Source organism: Symphalangus syndactylus, chromosome 17 (assembly GCF_028878055.3).
Source record: "Symphalangus syndactylus isolate Jambi chromosome 17, NHGRI_mSymSyn1-v2.1_pri, whole genome shotgun sequence".
In the NCBI taxonomy this organism is placed as follows: Eukaryota; Metazoa; Chordata; class Mammalia; order Primates; family Hylobatidae; genus Symphalangus; species Symphalangus syndactylus.
The window spans coordinates 32,528,588-32,548,201 of NC_072439.2; the positions used below are offsets into that span (position 1 = coordinate 32,528,588).

The 19,614-nt window shown below is 54.9% G+C and overlaps 3 protein-coding genes across 10 annotated transcripts; 2 read left to right on the plus strand and 1 right to left on the minus strand.

Moving 5' to 3' along the window:
• The first annotated feature begins 460 nt into the window (after window positions 1-460).
• On the plus strand, window positions 461-11,017 carry STAC3 (SH3 and cysteine rich domain 3). 2 transcript variants are annotated; one of them, XM_055249027.2, is made up of 12 exons: window positions 461-2,574; window positions 3,927-3,993; window positions 4,250-4,517; window positions 4,755-4,852; window positions 5,374-5,446; window positions 6,341-6,438; window positions 9,279-9,345; window positions 9,525-9,574; window positions 9,868-9,953; window positions 10,124-10,175; window positions 10,265-10,402; window positions 10,570-11,017. In XM_055249027.2, the coding sequence occupies exons 2-12, from the start codon at window positions 3,928-3,930 to the stop codon at window positions 10,666-10,668; spliced, it is 1,095 nt and encodes a 364-aa protein (XP_055105002.1). In that variant the 5' UTR covers window positions 461-2,574; window position 3,927; the 3' UTR covers window positions 10,669-11,017. The 2 variants fall into 2 exon arrangements, with proteins under 2 accessions (XP_055105002.1, XP_055105004.1); XM_055249029.2 differs by lacking the exons at window positions 9,279-9,345; window positions 10,570-11,017 and having other exon boundaries at window positions 461-3,993; window positions 9,868-10,175; window positions 10,265-10,399.
• Window positions 10,976-15,177, minus strand: LOC129466073 (uncharacterized). Of its 5 annotated transcripts, none has more exons than XR_008652077.2 (4): window positions 14,804-15,177; window positions 14,254-14,588; window positions 12,716-12,871; window positions 10,976-12,124 (listed from the first exon to the last, which is right to left on the minus strand). XR_008652077.2 is itself a non-coding variant. In XM_055249034.2 (4 exons), the coding sequence occupies exons 1-3, from the start codon at window positions 15,058-15,060 to the stop codon at window positions 12,724-12,726; spliced, it is 723 nt and encodes a 240-aa protein (XP_055105009.2). In that variant the 5' UTR covers window positions 15,061-15,177; the 3' UTR covers window positions 10,976-11,953; window positions 12,716-12,723. The 5 variants fall into 5 exon arrangements, 2 of the variants coding, with proteins under 2 accessions (XP_055105009.2, XP_055105008.2); XM_055249034.2 differs by having other exon boundaries at window positions 10,976-11,953; window positions 12,716-12,854; XM_055249033.2 differs by having other exon boundaries at window positions 12,716-12,854.
• On the plus strand, window positions 13,731-19,583 carry NDUFA4L2 (NDUFA4 mitochondrial complex associated like 2). Of its 3 annotated transcripts, none has more exons than XM_063620121.1 (6): window positions 13,775-13,789; window positions 17,339-17,459; window positions 17,804-17,892; window positions 18,065-18,220; window positions 18,676-18,736; window positions 18,866-19,583. In XM_063620121.1, exons 2-6 carry the CDS (start codon window positions 17,403-17,405, stop codon window positions 18,920-18,922), a joined length of 420 nt encoding a protein of 139 aa, XP_063476191.1. In that variant the 5' UTR covers window positions 13,775-13,789; window positions 17,339-17,402; the 3' UTR covers window positions 18,923-19,583. The 3 variants fall into 3 exon arrangements, with proteins under 3 accessions (XP_055104887.2, XP_063476191.1, XP_063476192.1); XM_063620122.1 differs by lacking the exon at window positions 13,775-13,789 and adding an exon at window positions 15,185-16,680 and having other exon boundaries at window positions 17,156-17,459; XM_055248912.2 differs by lacking the exon at window positions 18,065-18,220 and having other exon boundaries at window positions 13,731-13,789.
• The last annotated feature ends 31 nt before the right edge of the window (window positions 19,584-19,614 follow it).

Genomic DNA, 19,614 nt, shown 5'->3' on the forward strand with positions numbered 1-19,614 from the left:
TCCCAGTTCTGCCACTGTGGTTCATCGAGCAGATCACTTCTCAACTCTGGATCTGTGTCCATATCAGTAAAATAAGAGACTTGGACTTACTAGGTGACCTCGAAGTTTCCTTCCAGACTATTAATTCTGTGGTACTGTGTACTCATTTAGGGCCCTTGTAGTTGAGTTTTGAGATAGGGTCTTGCTCTGTCACCCAGGCTGGAGTGCAGTGGCAGATCTCAGCTGACTGCAGCCGCCTCCCGTGTTCAAGCGATTCTTGTGCCTCAGTCTCCCGAGTAGCTGGGATTACAGGCGCGATCCAACATGCCTGGCTAATTTTTTTTTTTTTTTTTTTTTTTGGTATTTTTGGTAGAGACAGGGTTTTACCATGTTGCCCAGGCTGGTCTTGAACTCCTGGGCTCAAGTGATCTCCCGCCTTGGACTCCTAAACTGCTGGGATTACAGACATGAGCCACCACTCCCAGCCCAGCTCATCTTCCGAAAACCCTTTAGGGATGGAGAACTTGGGCTTTTTTTTTTTTTTTTTTTTGAGACGGAGCCTTGCCCTGTCGCCCAGGCTGGAGTGCAGTGGCGCGATATCTCGGCTCACTGCAACTTCCACCTCCCGAGTTCAAGCAATTCTTCTGCCTCAGCCTCCCGAGTAGCTGGGACTACAGGTGTGCCCCACCGTGCCCAGCTAATTTTTGTATTTTTAGTTGAGATGGGGTTTCACCATGTTGGCCAGGCTGGTCTTGAACTCCTGACCTTGTGATCCACCCACCTCAGCCTCCCAAAGTGCTGTGATTACAGGCGTGAGCCACCATGCCTGGCCGCCCTTCTTTAATCCTAAAGCCGGAGGATTAGGTTTTACCTGTCAGGGACGACAGAAGCAGATGTTTATTGCAATGAAAGCTACAGCAACTGAACTCGCAGTGCCAAGATGCTATATTATCCAAACATGCTCAGCAGTCCCTGTCCTCTGTGGCTGAAAAAAGGTGAAGAGCAGAAGTCATCTTGCCTGCAATATGGAGCCTTTCCTTTAGAGCATCTCAAAGCAAGCCCTGTTGTTCTGCAGCCTGTCAAAGCAGGGCCATTAAAGAACCTGCAGAGTCAGAACCATCCTGCCCACCCTTTTCAAACTCCCCCCTTAAATAGAAAAAAAAAAGTAGTGGGTGAGAATGACAAAGCACATTGCCCTGGAAATCTCTTGAGTCCAAGTAGCTGTATCCCTAACCATGATCCTACAGGAGCTTGCCTGACCCAGTCTCCAACACAGTCCTGTATTTCTTACAGATACAGGGAATAAAGCAGCACTGCATTGCCACCTCTAAATTCTCTCCCCTGAGATGGGAGTATCTCCTCTTTCATCCATGTCACAGCCCAAAGAGTAGGAGAAGGGTGCACCCCTGTGAGATGAGAATGGCATCTGTCTCTTTGATCCATCAGTTATATACTGAGGCATCAAAGGTGGGAGATGGAATCAGGGAATCAAAAGGGTTTAGGAAGTGTGAGGGTTGGCCATCCTACCTTTAAGAGTTTGCAGTTCTCATGAGGAAGGGGATATTACTTAGAAATGATTAAAAAAATTCCTTATGTGGCAGCTATATGCTTCTGTCCAGTGTTAACTGGCCCTTTTTAATAGCCCTGGTAATTCCCTTCACTCTAAGGACAAAATTTTACAAGGAGGGTGGGGAGATGTCTCTGGGAGCTGCTGGAGGGAATGAAGCAATACTACATATTCTTCACTTTCTTACAGGATAGCAAAGTACTCCTCCAACCACCCACAGATAAAAAGCAATCTAGCCATGCACGGTGGCTCACACCTGTAATCCTAGCACTTTGGGAGGCCGAGGCAGGTGGATCACCCGAGGTCAGGGGTTCGAGACCAGCCTGGCCAACGTGGTGAAACCCCATCTGTGCTGAAAATACAAAAATTACCTGGGCGTGGTGGTGGGCGCCTGTAATCCCAGCCACTTAGGAGGCTGAGGCAGGAGAATCACTTGAACTTGGGAGGTTGCAGTGAGCCCGGATCGCTTCATTGCACTCCAGCCTGGGCGACAAGAGCAAGACTCCGTCTCAAAAAAAAAAAAAAAAAAAATGCCATCTAGTATGGCCGATAGGAGAGCTCTATGAGTTCAAATTAGCCTTTTTTTTACCCTGTCTCAAAAAAATAAATGAAAAATAAAAATAAACTCCCTTAAATGTTAAATGAGCATGAACAGAAACTGTCCCTCCCTGAATTCAGCCATTATTCACCTGTTCGCCTTAGATGAAGAATCAAGGAACAGCAACTCTGGGTGGATGGGAGGAGTTAGGGTCCTGCCCTGCCCCAGACCTCTCAGTGTCCAATTTCTCTGTGTCAGCTGTGTTTCTCAGCTGTCCACTTTCCTCCAGCCCTGTCATTTCAGCCCTGACACCAAGGCAGGAGGCTAGGAGGTCTACAAATAGCGACTGGGTAGCTGGTGTGAACACAGAGGGTACTGGGGGGGCTTAGCCCCCAAGGAAGAGGACCAGTTTTTCCCCAGCACCACCATCAAGGCCTTGGGGCTCCCAGATCCCTCTACAGACTGTGGACTGACTTAGGGAATCCCGGACGTAAGTTACCTCTTCATCCTCTCGATTTCCACGACTGCTCACCCCAGCTGCCCTGATCTATAATCTATTCAGCTTCTTCATTTCTCTCCTTGTCTGTGAGTCGTTTGGGTTTTAGGAGTAAAATTATTATTCTACTCTAGGATGAGTTTGGATTGGAGGGTGGGATGGGGGTGGGGGTGGGGTGAAGGGAATGAAGTAGTAAGGGAAGGAAAGGCTCATATTACCCTGAAAACTTAAAATAGCTGAGCCCTGAGGCAGGCTGGGACAGAACTAGGCACAGGGCCCCCAGGGCTCGAGAAAGAAGTAGGGGAGGACAAATGTCTCCAGTCCATCCTTCCTTGTGTGCACACGAGGACACACATTAAACCTCTTGAGGAGAGGAGATCTGGGAAGGTATGCATCACATCTCTGTTGCCCACAGATTCCCAGGAGAAACAAAGTACCTATAGGAAAATGACATAAACCATGCAGCTTTGAACACTGTGTAAGGGCTGTAAACTATGGGGTCACCCCTCAGGATGGAAGGATGAGTATCAGTTTGAGGAACTAATTGGGAAGCTCTTTAGTCTGTTGGGCATTTTTTATTTATTTATTTATTTTTGAGACAGAGTCTTGCTCTGTCACCCAGGCTGGAAGGCAGTGGCACAATCCCGACTCACTGCAACCTCCGTCTCCTGGGTTTGAGCAATTCTCCTTCCTCAGCTTCCTGAGTAGATGGAATTACAGGTGTCCACCACCATACCCGGCTAATTTTTGTATATTTAGTAGAGATGGGGTTTCACCATGTTGGCCAGGCTAGTCTTGAACTCCTGATCTCTAGTGATCCGCCTGCCTCAGCCTCCGAAAGTGCTGGGATTACAGGCATGCACCACCACACCCGGCCATGTTGAGCTTTTTTCTAGACCTCCATGAAATCTGTTAATAAAACCTGCCAAAGGATCTGTATTTGGCCCAGTGCAGTGGCTCACGCCTGGAATCTCAACAATTTGGGAGGTTGAAACAGGAAGACTGTTTGAGCTAGTTCGGGACCAGCCTAGGCAACAAAGCAAGACCATGTCTCTACAAAAAATAAAAAAGTAGCCAGGTAGTGCGCACCTTGTGTTCCAGCTACTCAGGAAGCTGAGGTAGGGGAATCGCTTCAGACTGGGAGGTCAAGGCTGCAGTGAGCTATGATCACGCCACTACACTCCAGCCTGGGTGACAGAGTGAGACCCCATCCCAACAACAACAACAAAATCATCACATTTCTCCGAAAGCCTCCCCTTTGAGGACCACCCTACTGCAAGGGACAGAAATAAGGGAGAGAAGAATGAAAGGGATTAGATTTCATAGTGGGGTCCAACCTCTTGCAGGATGACAGAAAAGGAGGTGCTGGAGTCCCCTAAGCCCTCCTTCCCAGCAGAGACTCGGCAAAGTGGGGTGAGTCTGGGCCTCTGACCACTGGGTATGGGGCGCCGGGAAGCCATTACAGCTGAAGAAGAGTGCTTAAATTGATCTCATTTGTGTGTGACTCATTTTTTGCTGGCCAGCACCTGCAGTCCCCAATACCCCCCTAATCCTGGGGTACCTTCCTTGCCCGAAACTAGAAAACTGTCTAGTTTGCTCTAGCGCCCCCCTACTCTATAGAGGGTGACAAGTCCTTTTAATATTGGATTTTCTTCACTCCCTCCCTCAGCTACAGCGGCTGAAGCAGTTACTCAGGAAGGGTTCTACAGGGACAAAGGAGATGGAACTTCCCCCAGAGCCCCAGGCCAATGGGGAGGCAGTGGGAGCTGGGGGTGGGCCCATCTACTACATCTATGAGGAAGAGGAAGAGGAAGAAGAGGAGGAGGAGGAGCCACCCCAAGAACCTCCTAAGCTGGTCAACGATAAGCCCCACAAATTCAAAGATCACTTCTTCAAGAAGCCAAAGTTCTGTGATGTCTGTGCCCGGATGATTGTTCGTGAGTCATGAAGGGAAGTGAAAAGAGTATGATATTGAAGGCAGAGGTTTGGGGAGAGGGCATAGGAGAGGAGTATTTGTAGCAGATGGGCTGTGGCTAGAGTTGGCGTAAGGCAATGCTACTAGAGATTGAGCAAGTAGGGTCCCAGACAGAAAAGGGAACCTAAGAGTAGCAGCAGTGGTACAAAGGGAAAGGGCAATCTGGAACCTTATCTGAATTTTCTCCCCCTCTCCCAAGTCAACAACAAGTTTGGGCTTCGCTGTAAGAACTGCAAAACCAACATCCATGAACACTGTCAGTCCTACGTGGAAATGCAGAGATGCTTCGGCAAGATCGTGAGTAGGCTCTGGAGAACAAGGTGTAGAAAGGAGGGGACATGGCCGGGCGCGGTGGCTCACGCCTGTAATCCCAGCACTTTGGGAGGCTGAGGCAGGTGGATCACGAGGTCAGGAGATTGAGACCATCCTGGCTAACACAGTGAAACCCCAACTCTAAATACAAAAAAATTAGCCGGGCGTGATGGCGGGTGCCTGTTGTCCCAGCTACTCAGGCGGCCGAGGCAGGAGAATGGCGTGAACCCGGGAGGCGGAGCTTGCAGTGAGCCGAGATTGCGCCACTGCACTCCAGCCTGGGTGACAGAGTGAGACTCCGTCTCCAAAAAAAAAAAAAGAAAAAAAGAGGGGACATGTCACCAGCCAGCTACCCCTTGCTGGTCTCTCCTCCATCCCATTAATTTCTCTGTTTTTTCTTTCTCAGCCCATCTCTTTTTCTGAGAAAGGGTGAGCACTCATGGGGGAGGTGGGCTTCTGGACCTTACTTTGCTACCTCTAATGCTTCCTCCCATCCCATCCTACAGCCGCCTGGTTTCCATCGGGCCTATAGTTCCCCACTCTACAGCAACCAGCAGTATGCTTGTGTCAAAGATCTCTGTAAGTGCCCTTTATGGAACATGAGGGAATGGGCAAGCCTAGACATGGTTTCATGCCATCTCTAGCTTTGGGAGCCAAATTCTGAAACAGAAACTTTCTATTTCCCATAATTCTCCCTCAGCCTCACATTTTTATATCCATTTGGATGCAGAGGCAATATCCCCATTTTACAGCAGAGGGAGATAAGATTTAGTTGCAACTACATACAGTTAGCAAGAGGTAGAGCCAAGACTGGAATCTTCAGCTGCTAGCTTCAGAATCTGTACTCTTTATGTGCAAAATCATTTCTAAGCAAGAACAAGGATTCTAGATTGTCCTCGTCCTTACTACAGAGTCATATCAGACTCGGGGCAAGACCCAAAGGCTGCAGGCACCCTGGGCAGGTTCATAATTTGACAACCCTTAAAAGCATATTCATTGACAAATTTGCTCAACATTTATTTGGAGGAGAGGCTGAACTTTGTGAAGAGCATGGGTGAAAAAGAAGAACCTATTGGTGGCAGCACCTCAGCTTACACATGCCATTCAGCAGAACAAAGCCAGCAGTTAAGGGCCCATTCTCCTTAGAAGGAGAATAGTGATTCTGCGCATGTCTCAACTCCCAAGCAACCAAAGTTGTCTTTCAAACGTCATATAATGCTCTGCCTGGAAGCAGTTCTAATAAATACTTTTCTCCCTCACATTACATCACCAGTGATATTTTTAGAATCCTTTATAGATTGGTATCCTGGGTATTGCCCAGCTGACCCTTCCCTAATCTTCCCCCGCGGTGCCCCCACCACCACCCAACACACACATGGGTATCCATCTACTCAATCCTGCCTCTCCCTTCCTTTCCTCCAAGCCTTTCTCTGCCTCCCCAATAATGTCTTCTTTCTCCTCCCATTCGATTAGCTGCTGCCAATCGCAATGACCCTGTGTTTGAAACCCTGCGCACTGGGGTGATCATGGCAAACAAGGAACGGAAGAAGGGACAGGCAGATAAGAAAAATGTGAGCACTGTACCTCCCCACGAGGTCCCTCCCAGAGATCCCATGGAGCAGGTCATTTTCCCATTTGGAAAGCTGACAGAAGTAATAGATTGTCTTCCCCTAAAATTGCACAAAACTCGGCCGGGCATGGTGGCTCATGCCTGTAATCCCAGCACTTTGGGAGGCCAACACAGATGGATCATGAGGTCAGGAGATCCAGACCATCCTGGCCAACATGGTGAAACCTCGTCTCTACTAAAAATACAAAAATGAGCCAGGCATGGTGGTGTGTGCCTGTAATCCCAGCTACTCGGGAGGCCGAGGCAGGAGAATCACTTGAACCCAGGAGGCGGAGGTTGCTGTGAGCTGAGATCATGCCACTGCACTCCAGCCTGGGTGACAGAGTGAGACTCCATCTCAAAAAAAAAAAAAAGCCAGGTGAGGTGGGTCACGCCTGTAATCCCAGCACTTTGGGAGGCCGAGGTGGGTGGATCACCTGAGGTCAGGAGTTTGAGACCAGTCTGGCCAACATGGTGAAACCCCGTCTCTACTAAAAATACAAAAATTAGCCAGGCATGGTGGCACACGCCTGTAATCCCAGCTACTTGGGAGGCTGAGGCAGGAGAATCACTTGAGCCCAGGAGGCGGAGGTTGCAGTGAGCCGAGATGGTGCCACTGCACTCCAGCCTAGCCGACAGAGCGAGACTCTGTCTCAAAAAAAAAAAGAAAAGAAAAGAAAAAAAATTGCACATAACCCAACAGACATATTTTTGCATGCAATTTTAGGGTGTTTTGGAACCTGCTGCAGCTCACTATGGGCCTCTGGTTAAGAACTCCAGCCGTAGATTATGTTTTCTCAGCTTCCTTCTGAAATTGTCAGATTAGCCACCACAACCACCTGAAGACTAGGCCCAAAGTCTTTGGCATTGCTGGGTGACAGAGGCAAGAGCTGTGCTTTTGGATGTAGGGAAGAGAACTTGTCATGCCAAGTAACTGGAGAATTCTAGAGCCATGCAAGGATCCATGAAGATCATCTGGTCTGACCTGTTCATTTTACAGATGATACTGAGGCACAAAGCTACTGGCCAAGATAAACCTCATTTCCTTTTGTAACAGGGTTACTAGGTTGGTGATGCCATAGATTTGCGTTCAGTTCAGCAAGGAATTTGTTAGAATATTCTTATATCTTTCTGGACAACCAGGGTGGACTAGTATGGATGATGGTTACAGTTAGATGGACTCCTAAAATTGGTTGAGTGGCAGAACCCAGAGTCCAGGTCCTTTCAGCATTATACAGCTAGAGGGAGATTTCTGATGCCTTATAACATGATTTAGATATAATGAAGTTACAAATTATATATTCATGCTGGGTGTGGTGGTTCACGCCTGTAATCCCAGCACTTTGGGAGGCCGAAGTGGGCAGATTGCCTGAAGTCAGGAGTTCGAAACCTGCCTGGCCAACATGGTGAAACCCTGTCTCTACTAAAAATACAAAAAAAAAAAATACAAAAAAATCCAGGTGTGGTGGCGCTCGCTTGTAATCCCAGCTATTTGGGAGGCTGAGGCAGGAGAATCGCTTGAACCCGGGAGGCGGGGGTTGCAGTGAGCCACTGCACTCCAGCCTGGGGGAGAAAGTGAGACCCTGTCAAGAAAAAAAAAAAAAAAAAAAGGAAGGAAGGAAAGAAGGAAGGAAGGGAAAAGAAAAGAGAAAAGAAAAGAAAAGATAAATGTACATATTTGATCAAAAAAATCAACTGCAAAAAACAGAACTAGAAATCTGGCCTCAAACTTGTTGATATGGAGGTTGGACACAGATAAGGGATTTCTGTGGAGTGAATTAATGACTTATAAGGCACTAGCAGTGTGATTTGGCTGCTTCCAGAAGGGCTAACATATTCTTGGGTTATATTCTTTTAAGGGAATTATAAAAATTGTGCTGATCTTTTTTTTTTTTTTCTTTTAAGACGGCGTTTCGCTCTTGTTGCCCAGGCTGGAGTGCAATGGCACGATCTCGGCTCACCGCAAACTCCGCCTCCTGGGTTCAAGCGATTATCCTGCCTCAGCCTCCCAAGTAGCTGGGATTACAGGCATGCGCCACCATGCCTGGCTAATTTTGTATTTTTAGTAGAGAGGAGGTTTCTCCATGTTGGTCAGGCTGGCCTCGAACTCCCGACCTCAGGTGATCCACCCACCTCAGCCTCCCAAAGTGCTGGGATTACAGGCATAAGCCACCGCACCTGGCCATGCTGCTCACTTTTTACTTACACACTGGAGTATTTTTAAAGGCTGACAGCATAGTCAAGGACCTGGAATCTGGTAGTGAATTCCCTGTCATTTAGCTACATTCAAGCAGAATGTGGGTGACCCACCTGATAGGATGTTTTAGAGAAAGTCCCTGCATGGCCGGGTGCAGTGGCTCACGCCTGTAATCCCAGCACTTTGGGAGGCCGAGGCTGGCGGATCATGAGGTCAGGAGATCGAGATCATCCTGGCTAACACGGTGAAAACCCGTCTCTACTAAAAATACAAAAAATTAGCCGGGCGTGGTGGCGGGCGCCTGTAGTCCCAGCTACTCGGGAGGCTGAGGCAGGAGAATGGCGTGAACCCGAAGGCGGAGCTGGCACTGAGCCGAGATTGCGCCACTGCACTCCAGCCTGGGTGACAGAGGGAGACCCCGTCTCAAAAAAAAAAAAAAAAAAAGAGAAAGTTCCTGCATTAGGCAGATGGCTGGACTAGATATTTCCTCCAAGGCCTCTTCCATCTCTGAGATCCCATTATTCTATAGTTCTCTGACCTGATTATAGAGAGCCAGGGCATGTGTTCCCAAGACAGCGTCTCCCTAACTCTGGTGCCCCCTCCAGCCTCTAGCAGCCGTGATGGAGGAGGAGCCAGAGTCGGCCAGACCAGAGGAAGGCAAACCCCAGGATGGTGAGTGTCACCCACCTCCATCCAGAGATGGAGTAGGATCAGAGGCTCAGCTGTGGAACAGAGGGTGGAGGAGCAAAGGGCAGGCCAGCTTTGGATAGATGAGGCCCTTCCACAGAAGGGTAAGAGAATAAGAATTGCCCTCCAGGAGACAGACAATTCGTTGGTGTTTCCTATCCCAGGAAACCCTGAAGGGGATAAGAAGGCTGAGAAGAAGACACTTGATGACAAGGTAAGAATCCTTCCTCCCTGCAAGGAACCCAGTTCTTTCCCCAACCCAGCTCTGACACCACCATTCATGGCCCTGGCAGAAGCTCACTCTTTAACTCCTAGGCTTCCCATCACCTTTGACCCACTCTCTCCATCACCTTGCACACCCACCCACAACCAAAACACTTCGGTCAGTTCAGGGACCTAGAAGAGAGTTGGAGTGTAGAGTGTGTGGTGAATGTCCCTGCCTTGGAATCCTGCCCCTCAGTGTGGGGTAGAGGAGCTCTAAGACTCATCATTCCCTTTCACCCCCAGCACAAGCAGCCTGGCTTCCAGCAGTCTCATTACTTTGTGGCTCTCTATCGGTTCAAAGCCCTGGAGAAGGACGATCTGGATTTCCCGTGAGAGGCCTTGGGGGAGGGGGCTGGTACTGTGGAGTGAAGAGGAAAGAGCTGGGTTCCCCCAAGGGAAAGGAAAAGGGGGGACTCAGGGCTTGGAGCCTATTGATGCTGGACCCAGGGCACAGCAGGGGACCTGCTATGTGAGTGAGGCCCCTCCCTTCCCCTCCCAGGCCAGGAGAGAAGATCACAGTCATTGATGACTCCAATGAAGAATGGTGGCGGGTGAGAGAAATGGCTAGGGCTAGGGTGGAGTGTGGGTTGAGTCCAGAACCCGACACTGAGAGATGGACTCTCCCTACTATCTTCCCTAGGGGAAGATCGGGGAGAAGGTCGGATTTTTCCCTCCAAACTTCATCATTCGAGTCCGGGCTGGAGAACGTGTGCACCGCGTGACGAGATCCTTCGTGGGGAACCGCGAGATAGGGCAGATTACTCTCAAGAAGGACCAGGTAGGCTGTTGCCGCAACCCAATCCCAGGCCTGAATGCTCCCTAGCCCACCACACTCCCTGGAGAGCTTAACCATTAATGAGACTAGGGTGAGCCCTGGCTCCCCTGCTGTCCTCTCCTACCTTTTCCTTTGATTCCTCTCCTACTTCTGATCCTTTAATCTTCTAGATCGTGGTGCAGAAAGGAGATGAAGCGGGCGGCTACGTCAAGGTCTACACCGGCCGCAAGGTGGGGCTGTTTCCCACCGACTTTCTGGAGGAGATTTAGGCGTGCGGGCGCCTGCAAGCGGGAGACACCCACACCCCATTCTGGGCGGGCCCAGTGGAGTTTGGGGAGGGGGGCGAAAGCAACGGGACTGCTGGGAGAGGAGGGGTAGGAAGGCCTGCCTGAGCGCGACGGGGCTTCCGGGAAGGGACTGGTTCTCGCCCCCTTCCCCAGCTTGGGGCCTCGGATACCTGCTGCCCAGAGCAGCCCGGACCCGAAACCTTTCAGGCCCCGCTTGCAAGAAAACGCGTATCTACTAGGAGGAGCGAGGGACTGGGGCGGGGGCGGGGGCGAGGGAGGGCGAACTGTCGAATGTTGCAAATTTATTAAACTTTTGACAAAACTTAGAAAAGTTGTTATTTAACTGGGGTTGAGGAGAGGGCCTGCGGAGGGGTGGAGAATCCTCCCTAGCTGTCCCGCCTCCTTACCATTGGGTAACCTGAGACCCATCTGGGCTGAGGTTGGCGGGAGGTGGGAAGTGCGCCCGCCCGGTGAGGCCTCTGTAGTCAGTAAAGAAAGGGGAGGGCAGGGCTGGAGTCACCGCCCCCGCGCCCCAGCGATTGGGAGCAGGATCTTGTAGTAGGGTAAGTTCCCCCTTGCTCTTGGCGATTTAGCCACAGGCAGCCCCTTGCATTTCGGAATCTGGCTTGGTGCCGAGCTAGGCCGCCAGGGGGCGATGCAAGATCTCGGTTGGAGAGCGAGGGATGGGGAGGGGGTGGAGGGTGGGTAAGGGGAGAGAACCGGAGACACCAAGCCCGAGACCCTGGGCCTGGGAGGGGGTGGGGTGCGTGCCGTCTCCATGGCAACACTTCCTCAAGTCCTCCGAGAACCGAGCTAGCTAGGCCGGGGGCCTAACCCCACCCGCGCGGCCCCTGCCCTAACCCTTTCCGACAGGTACCGAGTGAGGACGGAGGGCAGACAGCTAACCGGCTCTCGTGGAGACACCCCTGCGGAGCGCCGTATGCAAATGTTATTATTTGCATATGCAAATATGCAAATAGGCCGGCCCTGGTCAGGGCGGCAGGTGGCGAGGAGCGGGAAGGTGTGGGGAAGGGAGCAGAAGGAGACGAGGAGTTTGGGGACCTGAGAGCGGACCCAGTGAGAGGCAGGCTGGGGTGGTCGCTGGAGTGGGGCAGGCGTGTGTGGGGGGTCTTGAGCTCGATGCCGGGTGGGGGAGGGTCGGCTTGGCCAGCCAGGAGCTCCTCTTCTGGTCTGCCCGTTGTCTGCCAGGACTGAGGTTGGCACCGCCTAGCAAGGTTGGCAGCGGGAGCCCGGGCACCATCTGCTGCTGGCGGGGGGAGGGCAGAGGCTCAGCTGGGCTAGGGAAGAGGAGGGCCTGGGACGGGCGCGCCCCCCTTCCAGAAGGCTGAGGTGTGATGGGGGTAGGGAGGCACACAAGAAGACTCTGCAGAACTGGGTTCAGTTTTCTGTTCCCTTTGCCCTTGACGGTCCCGGATGCCTGAGGGGGTGGAGGCGGAGTCATTAAAGAAGACTCCCCTTTAATCGCGATTGAGCTGGGATAGGAGCAGATCACAGGCAAACACACACCAACCACACGCAAATCAAGCCTTCTGTCCTTATCCTTCCTTGAAATCTACCTACCAGGAATGTATGAAGGGAGGGACCGCGAGGGCTCGGGTCTTCTCTATTCATCAAGGTCTGAGGGACTCAAAATCAGAGCCCCCCGAGATCCTCGAGAGCCCCCCGCCAATGCTAAGGCAAAACCAATTTACTGGCTCATTGGGCGGCAATGCTGGTGTGCGGATGCCGAGAAGCAGGGAGAGCGGCTGTTCTCCCCCAACACTCGGGGGGCGCCTCCCTCCCTAGCCTCACTGAGCCGGCAGCTGTCACTAATTAGAGCGGCGGTTTAATTGGATTTATCAGCAGTTAATAGGAAATTAAGCAAAGGGCCCGAGAGAAGGGGGGCGGGAAAAGCGGGGAAACAGGCTGTGCTGGACTAGAAGGAGGGGTGCTAGGGTACCAGGGGTGGGGACATGTGACCCAGTGTCCCGATCCAGCCCCATGGTCACGACCTCCCGTCAGTACTTACCAAGACTGTTAAGCCCTGGCCCGCGGGCCGGAGAGCAGGTCCCCAGAGAGGGCGGCAGGCGTGACAGCGACCCTATGTGAGCTCCCAGCGCCCTCCATCCCGTAAGCGGCGCCCGGGTGATGGATGATACTGCCGCACGCTGCAAAGGTCATAAGTCTGGGCCAAGGAGCAGACTGAATTGAAAACAGATCCGAGGAAGGGCCGGTACTGGGGTACAAGACAACCCGCACCCCAACCTCTTCCACTGCCCACTCCACTCAGCGCGCGCGCGCGCACACACACACACACACACACACGTGCCCCTTGAAGTTGGAAGACTGAGCAGCACGGGGAGAAAAGGCAGAGTACAGAGTGACCCTCTCTATAAACCCTACCAACAGCAGTGTTGGGGATCCTGAGAATCTCCTGGTGCAGCTCCAGTGTTCACTTTAGGCTCTCCCTCCACCAAACTGCCCGATTTGAGTCAGTGGGGTCCGCCGGGTCTGCTGCTCAGAGGCGGCCCAACGTCGGCACCACCCGCCCTAGGGGCCAGTCAAGGAAGCTTGCAGGCAGCTAAGCCCTGGTGCACGGGCCTCCTGATCCACAGCCCCAGGCGCCTCCTGTCACCAAGACCTCATTATACTGCTAGGCTAACAAGGCCTGCTCCAGAGACCCTGATGACTTCCCTGCCACATTCCACCCCGCAGGGCACAGATGGCAACTCTTGCATATGCTAAGGTGTGCTAGCCTCTGAGTGGGTGTGGGTGGTCTCTCCGTGCCCCTGGCAATTATGGACGTCTGTATCCCGGGCGTGTGGTTTGTGTGTCCGTTTGTTCCCTGGGTATGTGAGGTGTGTCTACCTGAGCCCCAGGTGTGTCCGACTCTGTGCCCGAGTGTGTGTCTGTGCCCCTGAGTGTGTCTATATCTGTCGGGTTTGTCCACTTCCCCGTCCCCAGCTCCCATCTGGGAGATTTTGCCCGGGTGTGCCTCCGCGTGGGGGCGTTTCCGTGAGTCTCCGCCTGCAGGTCTGTGTATGTGTGAAAATCAGGAAGAGCCAGCGGGGAGTGTGTGTTGCTATCGCGTCTCCGCCTGCAGGTATGTGTGTCTCGGTGACAGTGCGTAGGCGTGCGCCTGGGTGTGAGCCGCGCGGCGGCGTGTATCCGAATGACAGTGTGACGCACGTGCGCGCGCGCGTGTGTGTGCGCGCGCGCCGGGGTGAGTCTCCCGCCCCCACTCCTTCCTTTCCCCATTTCTATTCCTCTCTCCTCTCCCGGCCAGCTCGGCTTCGCCGTCCGCATCATCTCCATCCATTATTGAAGAAACAGCCGCGTCCGCTCCAATCACATCAACACCCCCACCCCCTCTCCGTTCCGCTCGCCCCGCGGCCCCTCTGAGTGCTGAGGAGAGGGGAAGCCAAGGCGCGGTGGGGGCGCCGGGTGGGAATGGGCTTATGACCCTTGCCCCAAGCCCGGCCAGGAGCCGGGACGCCGGGGTCCCCGGCGGAGAGCGCTTTGCATAAACAGATGGCGCGGGCGTCTTTGTCTCACTCGTTCGCTCACCGCGCAGCTCCCGGCTCCGCTTCTGTCTGGCTGATGCAATCATGATCATCTCGGTGCCTCGGGACCCGGCGCCCTTAATAATGGCAGAGGGGGTCAGGGGCCCCGGGGCTCCCGAGCAGATATGCTGGGCCCTGTGTCTTCCCTCCCGGGCGCCCCTCCACGTCCCACAGCCGCAGCAGGAAGACCAACGCTGCGTGGAGGTGACCAGGAGGAGGACCCGGAGGACCCCGGGCACTGAGGAGGAGGACCCCGGGCAGTGCCCTGAGGCGTCCCCGGGCTGCCCTGTTGGGCTGCTGCAGTCCCCAGAGGCAGCAACCCAGAGAATAGGAATAGAGCTGGGGAATGGGGTTGGGGAGAGACAGAGATAAAGACAGAGACAAGGAGAGGCATTAGTAAAGAGAGACACAGTGAGATGGAGAGATGTGGAGGGAGGGAGCGAGACACAGAGAGACACAGAAACCGAAGCAGAGGGACAAAGCCAGGTAGGGAAGGCAGCAAGAGGGAGAGCAGACAGACACAGCCAGAATAGGGAAGAGAGAGATGGACATACCCAGAGACAGGAAGCAGACAGACCGCCCGAACAAGAGGCAGAAAGAAGGGCAGACAGAGGCTAGGACAGGCCAGGTCAGAGGGCTTAGGGCAATCTCGAATCTGCAGCCCAGAAGCAGAGATGAAGCCCCCGCCTCCCCGGCCCCCAGGCATCTGAGGCTGCCCAACCCCAGAAGAGGAACCCGCCTGAACCCTGGGTGCCGATTGTGGCTGGCGAGATAGGAGCTTCCGCGTCCACTCTCCGCCCTCCGGTCCCATCTCACACCAGAAGAGTAGAGGCTGCGGGACCCACTGTCTTGGCGGCGGGAGTGGCGGAGTGACGGGTTGGGCGTGGACGGACACTCTAGGCACCAACTTAGCGGCCCGAATGCCGGGAGTGCAGGGTCGGCACTGCCCGACAGGGGGTGCCCAAGGCCTCTTCCCCGAGCTTGGGGGACGCTCAGCCTCCAGGGGGCGCCCGAGCCCACGGCCCCTCCAACACGCTCGATCCGCTGAGTCCCGCTGCCTTTGATCCGCTGTGCAGCCAGAGCGCGGACTGGGATCCTGGTGAGGGTTAGCGCTTGGAGTCCAGTCCCAGCGGGATCCCCGGCCGCGCCTAATCTGCGGCTAATGACTTCTGCGGTCCCTCACCCCACTGGGCCAGCGTGGCCTGAGTCCTCGTGGTGGGAAGATGTGGGGAGCGAGGGGAGATGGGATCCGGAACCCAAGGAGTCCTGTGTTCCAGATCGGCCCCATGGGCCAAGAGCCAGAGACTGGAACCAAAGATGGAAGGGGGCTTAGAAGTAAATTCACAGAGACAGGGACCAGAAGCAGGAGAAGGGTCAAAGAGTGGCGGAGAGGCGGAGCGGAGGCAATAACATAACGTTGCATCTCGGTGAGCGGGGCGGAGGCCCAAGGCCGGAGGGACAGCGGCGGCTCTGGAAAAGGAGCGCGACAGAGAATTTGGGACCTGGCCGGGGTCACCGGAACTCAGAACAAAGGGCACAAAGAAGCAGGCGAGGGCCCGTGAGCAAAAGCGCAAGGACCAGGCGCCCCTTCCGGCGTCCTGGCTCCCCAGCTGTGCCACAGAGAACCAGATGTGCAGCCCAGCTGTGCGGCCGCTCAAGTTTGAACCCTGGGATTGCTTTTTGGTCCCAGAGACTGGAGAGCTGGGGTGCGCGGGTGACAGGACACGCCCTCCCTTCCTGGGCCCTGGAGGCGCGGGCTCTCTGGGAGGGCTGGGCTGCTGGAGACTCTGACAGCCCGTCAGCCCCGCTCCCCCGCCCCCCACACACATCGCAGCGAGTCTCTGTCTCTTTGTTCTCGCCGTGTCTCTGACACTTTATCTCATTATCCGCCGGAGGGAGGCGGAGAGCCCGGGACCCCGCAGCCTAATTACAGCCGCGCTTGTCAGAGTAGGGGGCGGCGGAAGTATCAGCGCGAAGAAAAGGGAGGGGGACCCTAGAAAGCGCCCTCTCCCTCCCTGTACCCCGACGATCCCAGCGACGGGTGCATAGCTCGCTCCCACCCGCGCCTTCCACAGGGCGGGCTCTGGAGGGGGAGGTGGGGGGTGCTCTGCAGGATCGGCTGCGAGGAGGGAGGGGGTGGTGGAGGTTATCGTGGGAGTGGGGAGAGATATTAGGACTTGGTTCCTACGTCCCTAAGACCCAAATTCCCCAGAGACGGGGGCTGTGAGCCTCCCCACCCCAGCAGCATAGCACACACCTGAGATGGTTGAGGACAGGAGGGAATCGCTTGCAGTTCTGTGTCTGTGTCTTGTTCTCTTTCAGCATCTGTCTGATCTTTCCTGTTTCTCCCACTCCATTCCCTTCCTCTCCATCCCACAGCCAGAGGAAGGGGATGGCCTCCTTGGGCGGCCCCACCTTTACCCTACCCCAGGTAGGCAGAGCAAGCAAGTCTCTCAAGCCCCACTGCCATGACTGTAGTAGAATAAATAAACTGGCATATTATATCCTGATCCTGAGCCATGATGAACATACACCTGGTTCTTCCAGCCTCCAACCGCGATTACAGTCCAACCACAACCTGAAGAAACCACTCAGAACAAGAGGGGCTGGGGAAGCTTTATGGTGTGGGCCTGTGTTCCTCCTTCCCCCACTACACTGTGGAGGGGACAGAACCAGGGTTCTCAGGACCCGCTCCTGGACAGCTCTAAGGGTGTCAGGGAAGTGCTGCACATGCCCTCACGGGCCCTAGCCCCTCCTGGTCCCACCTGTGAACACTCCACACATGCATTTTGCTAAGTGCCTGTCCCATGGCCATGCATCCTCCCACATCTTATGGGGTCGTATGCCAGTGAGGTCCTTCCCTCAGATGCCAAAAGCCCCAAGAATGATGGTGTCGCTTGGTCCAGGTGCAGGCATATGGAGAAGAGAGTCAGAGAGCAGAAACCACTTGGCTCCCAGACAATTCCCCTACAGGCTTTGGGCCTGGAATTGAGGAGAAAGTGAGCTAAGTCGGGGTGGGGTGAGTCCAAAGAAGCACGGGCTGGGCCAAGCTACGCTGCTCTGGGCTGGGCTGATCCCTCCCCACTCAGGGGCGGGACCCCAGGAGGAGGGAGAGGACAGAGCCACTGGAGAGTACCAGACTGGAAAAACGATATGGCAGGAGCCAGTCTTGGGGCCCGCTTCTACCGGCAGATCAAAAGACATCCAGGGGTGAGTCCCAACCTCAGAACCTCTAACTCTTAACTCTCCTGCTGCCCCACCCTCCAAATCCCCCAGTGCCTTGCCTTGTGCCCAGGTCCCTCGGCACTCCTATTCTTCCCCTAAGGTTGCCCCAGTCTCTCTCCGAAATGTCCCTGTGTCCCACAAATCTACTACCTTGGACAGGATCGCTGTAGGGTGAGGGAGACCATGCCAGGAAATATGGTTGTAGGAGATTCCAGGGAGGGAGCACAAGACCCGGGGTGGGGTTGGGGTGGGCAGAAAAGCTTGTAAAGGGTGACTGGGAACTGCAGGGAGACGGCTGACCCCAAAAGTGCTCTCCGTCTTCCTCGCAGATCATCCCGATGATCGGCTTAACCTGCCTGGGCATGGGCAGCGCTGCGCTCTACTTGCTGCGACTCGCCCTTCGCAGCCCCGATGTCTGGTAAAGGCCGGGCTTGGGATGCTCACGGGGGCCTGGGTGAGGCAAGATGGGGTGGAAATAGGAGGCCCTAGTGGGGATCCCGTGCCCTGCTGCATGCACCTTCGACTGTACCGACCAGCATCTCAGGGCTGGAGCCCACTGCTGACCTGGGAGACCTCCGTATCCCCTCCAGCCCACCTGGCCGGTCACTCCTCAGCTTGGCCCGCCCTGAAATGCGGAACCCGCGCCTCTCCCCGCCTGGTTGCCATGACGACGCCGCTCAGCCAGCGGCGGGCTTGGGCTTTTGGGTACCTCTAAGTCCTCACCAGAGCACTGGGGGTGTGGCCGGGTGAGCTGCTGGGGGTGGCACTGGGGACCAGTGTGGGGCGGAGATTTCATACCCGGCCCGCAGAGGGGGTCCGGAAGTGAAAGGCGCACCCACGGCTTTATAATTCCCGGCACATCACCAGAAACCCAGCCCCATGGGATCTCTGTCTGATTCCCACGACACTGCTCTTAGGGTTAACCTAGGGTGGCAGGTAGCAAGTGGGAGTCCCTGGGCCCCGTTGTCAGTTTGTCACCCAGCCCCATGCTGACAATGGTGACAGGCTTCTTGTCTCACTTGTCAGCACCTGCTAATATGACCGTTCCTTTGTCAGTCTCTGGGAAATGGGACCCCCAGGGCAGAAGGCAGAGGTACTGGGGTGGGGCCAGAGCCTCTGGCTGGAACTTGGGGGTCAAATTGGGTTACAGAGTCCTGGGTTCCAGGGAGGAGACCCTAACCCTCCCCCTCCTGCTCCACAGCTGGGACAGAAAGAACAACCCGGAGCCCTGGAACCGCCTGAGCCCCAATGACCAATACAAGGTACCTCTCGATGGCTCTAGGGTTGCCCCCCATCCTCTTATCTCCTGGTCCTGGCACCCACAACTCCCACACTAGAAGCAAAGGGAGGCTTGGGGCACTCAGCACAACCCCCTTTCCCTCTCCTCTTAGTTCCTTGCAGTTTCCACTGACTATAAGAAGCTAAAGAAGGACCGGCCAGACTTCTAAGCCAGGCTGGGCTGCCAGTGCCATGCAAACCACGGACAGCCAGCCATCCACTTCTTCCACTCCTCCCCCCAGGCCCCAAGGCGTCAGTCCGGCCACCCTGTCCTGCTCCTGCTTACACAGGCCGGGTTCCCACGCAGAGGGGAGGCTGCTCCACTCCTACTCTCCTCCCTTGCTCCCAGCAGCGGAAGCGCCTCTGACCCTTGGCTTGAGTCCCATGTGGGGGAGGAGGAGGCAGGCAGCACCAGCAGGGGTCCACCAAAAGAGCCCAGACCAGCCCCTCTGCCCTCCTACCCGAGCCTCGAAGGGTGTGGCACAGGCTACGTGTTGAGCGTGGCCTACGTGCGCCAACAAGAAGCAGGGGCCTCTGAGTGCCAAGCGACGTGGCGGGCTCCAAGTTAGCCCAGGCTCTGGGAGCCAGCCCAGGGGCGGCGCTGCTCAGCTTGGGCTGGTCCAGGGCCTGCCCAGGCTGGGGGACCTTTGCCTCCCGAGGTGCAGCGCACTCCTCCCCTGCCCAAGCCTACTGCCTCCCGCTGCCACCAGTGCCCCCTCCAGCCCCACACCTGGGCCTCCCCCTGCCGCTCCCCTCCCTTGCTCCCCTCTGTCCCCAGGGATCAAACAGAGGCAGCCGTGGGCAAAATACAATTTCATTTAACAAATTGAATTTGCTGCGCCTGCTAATCACGTCTGGTGTC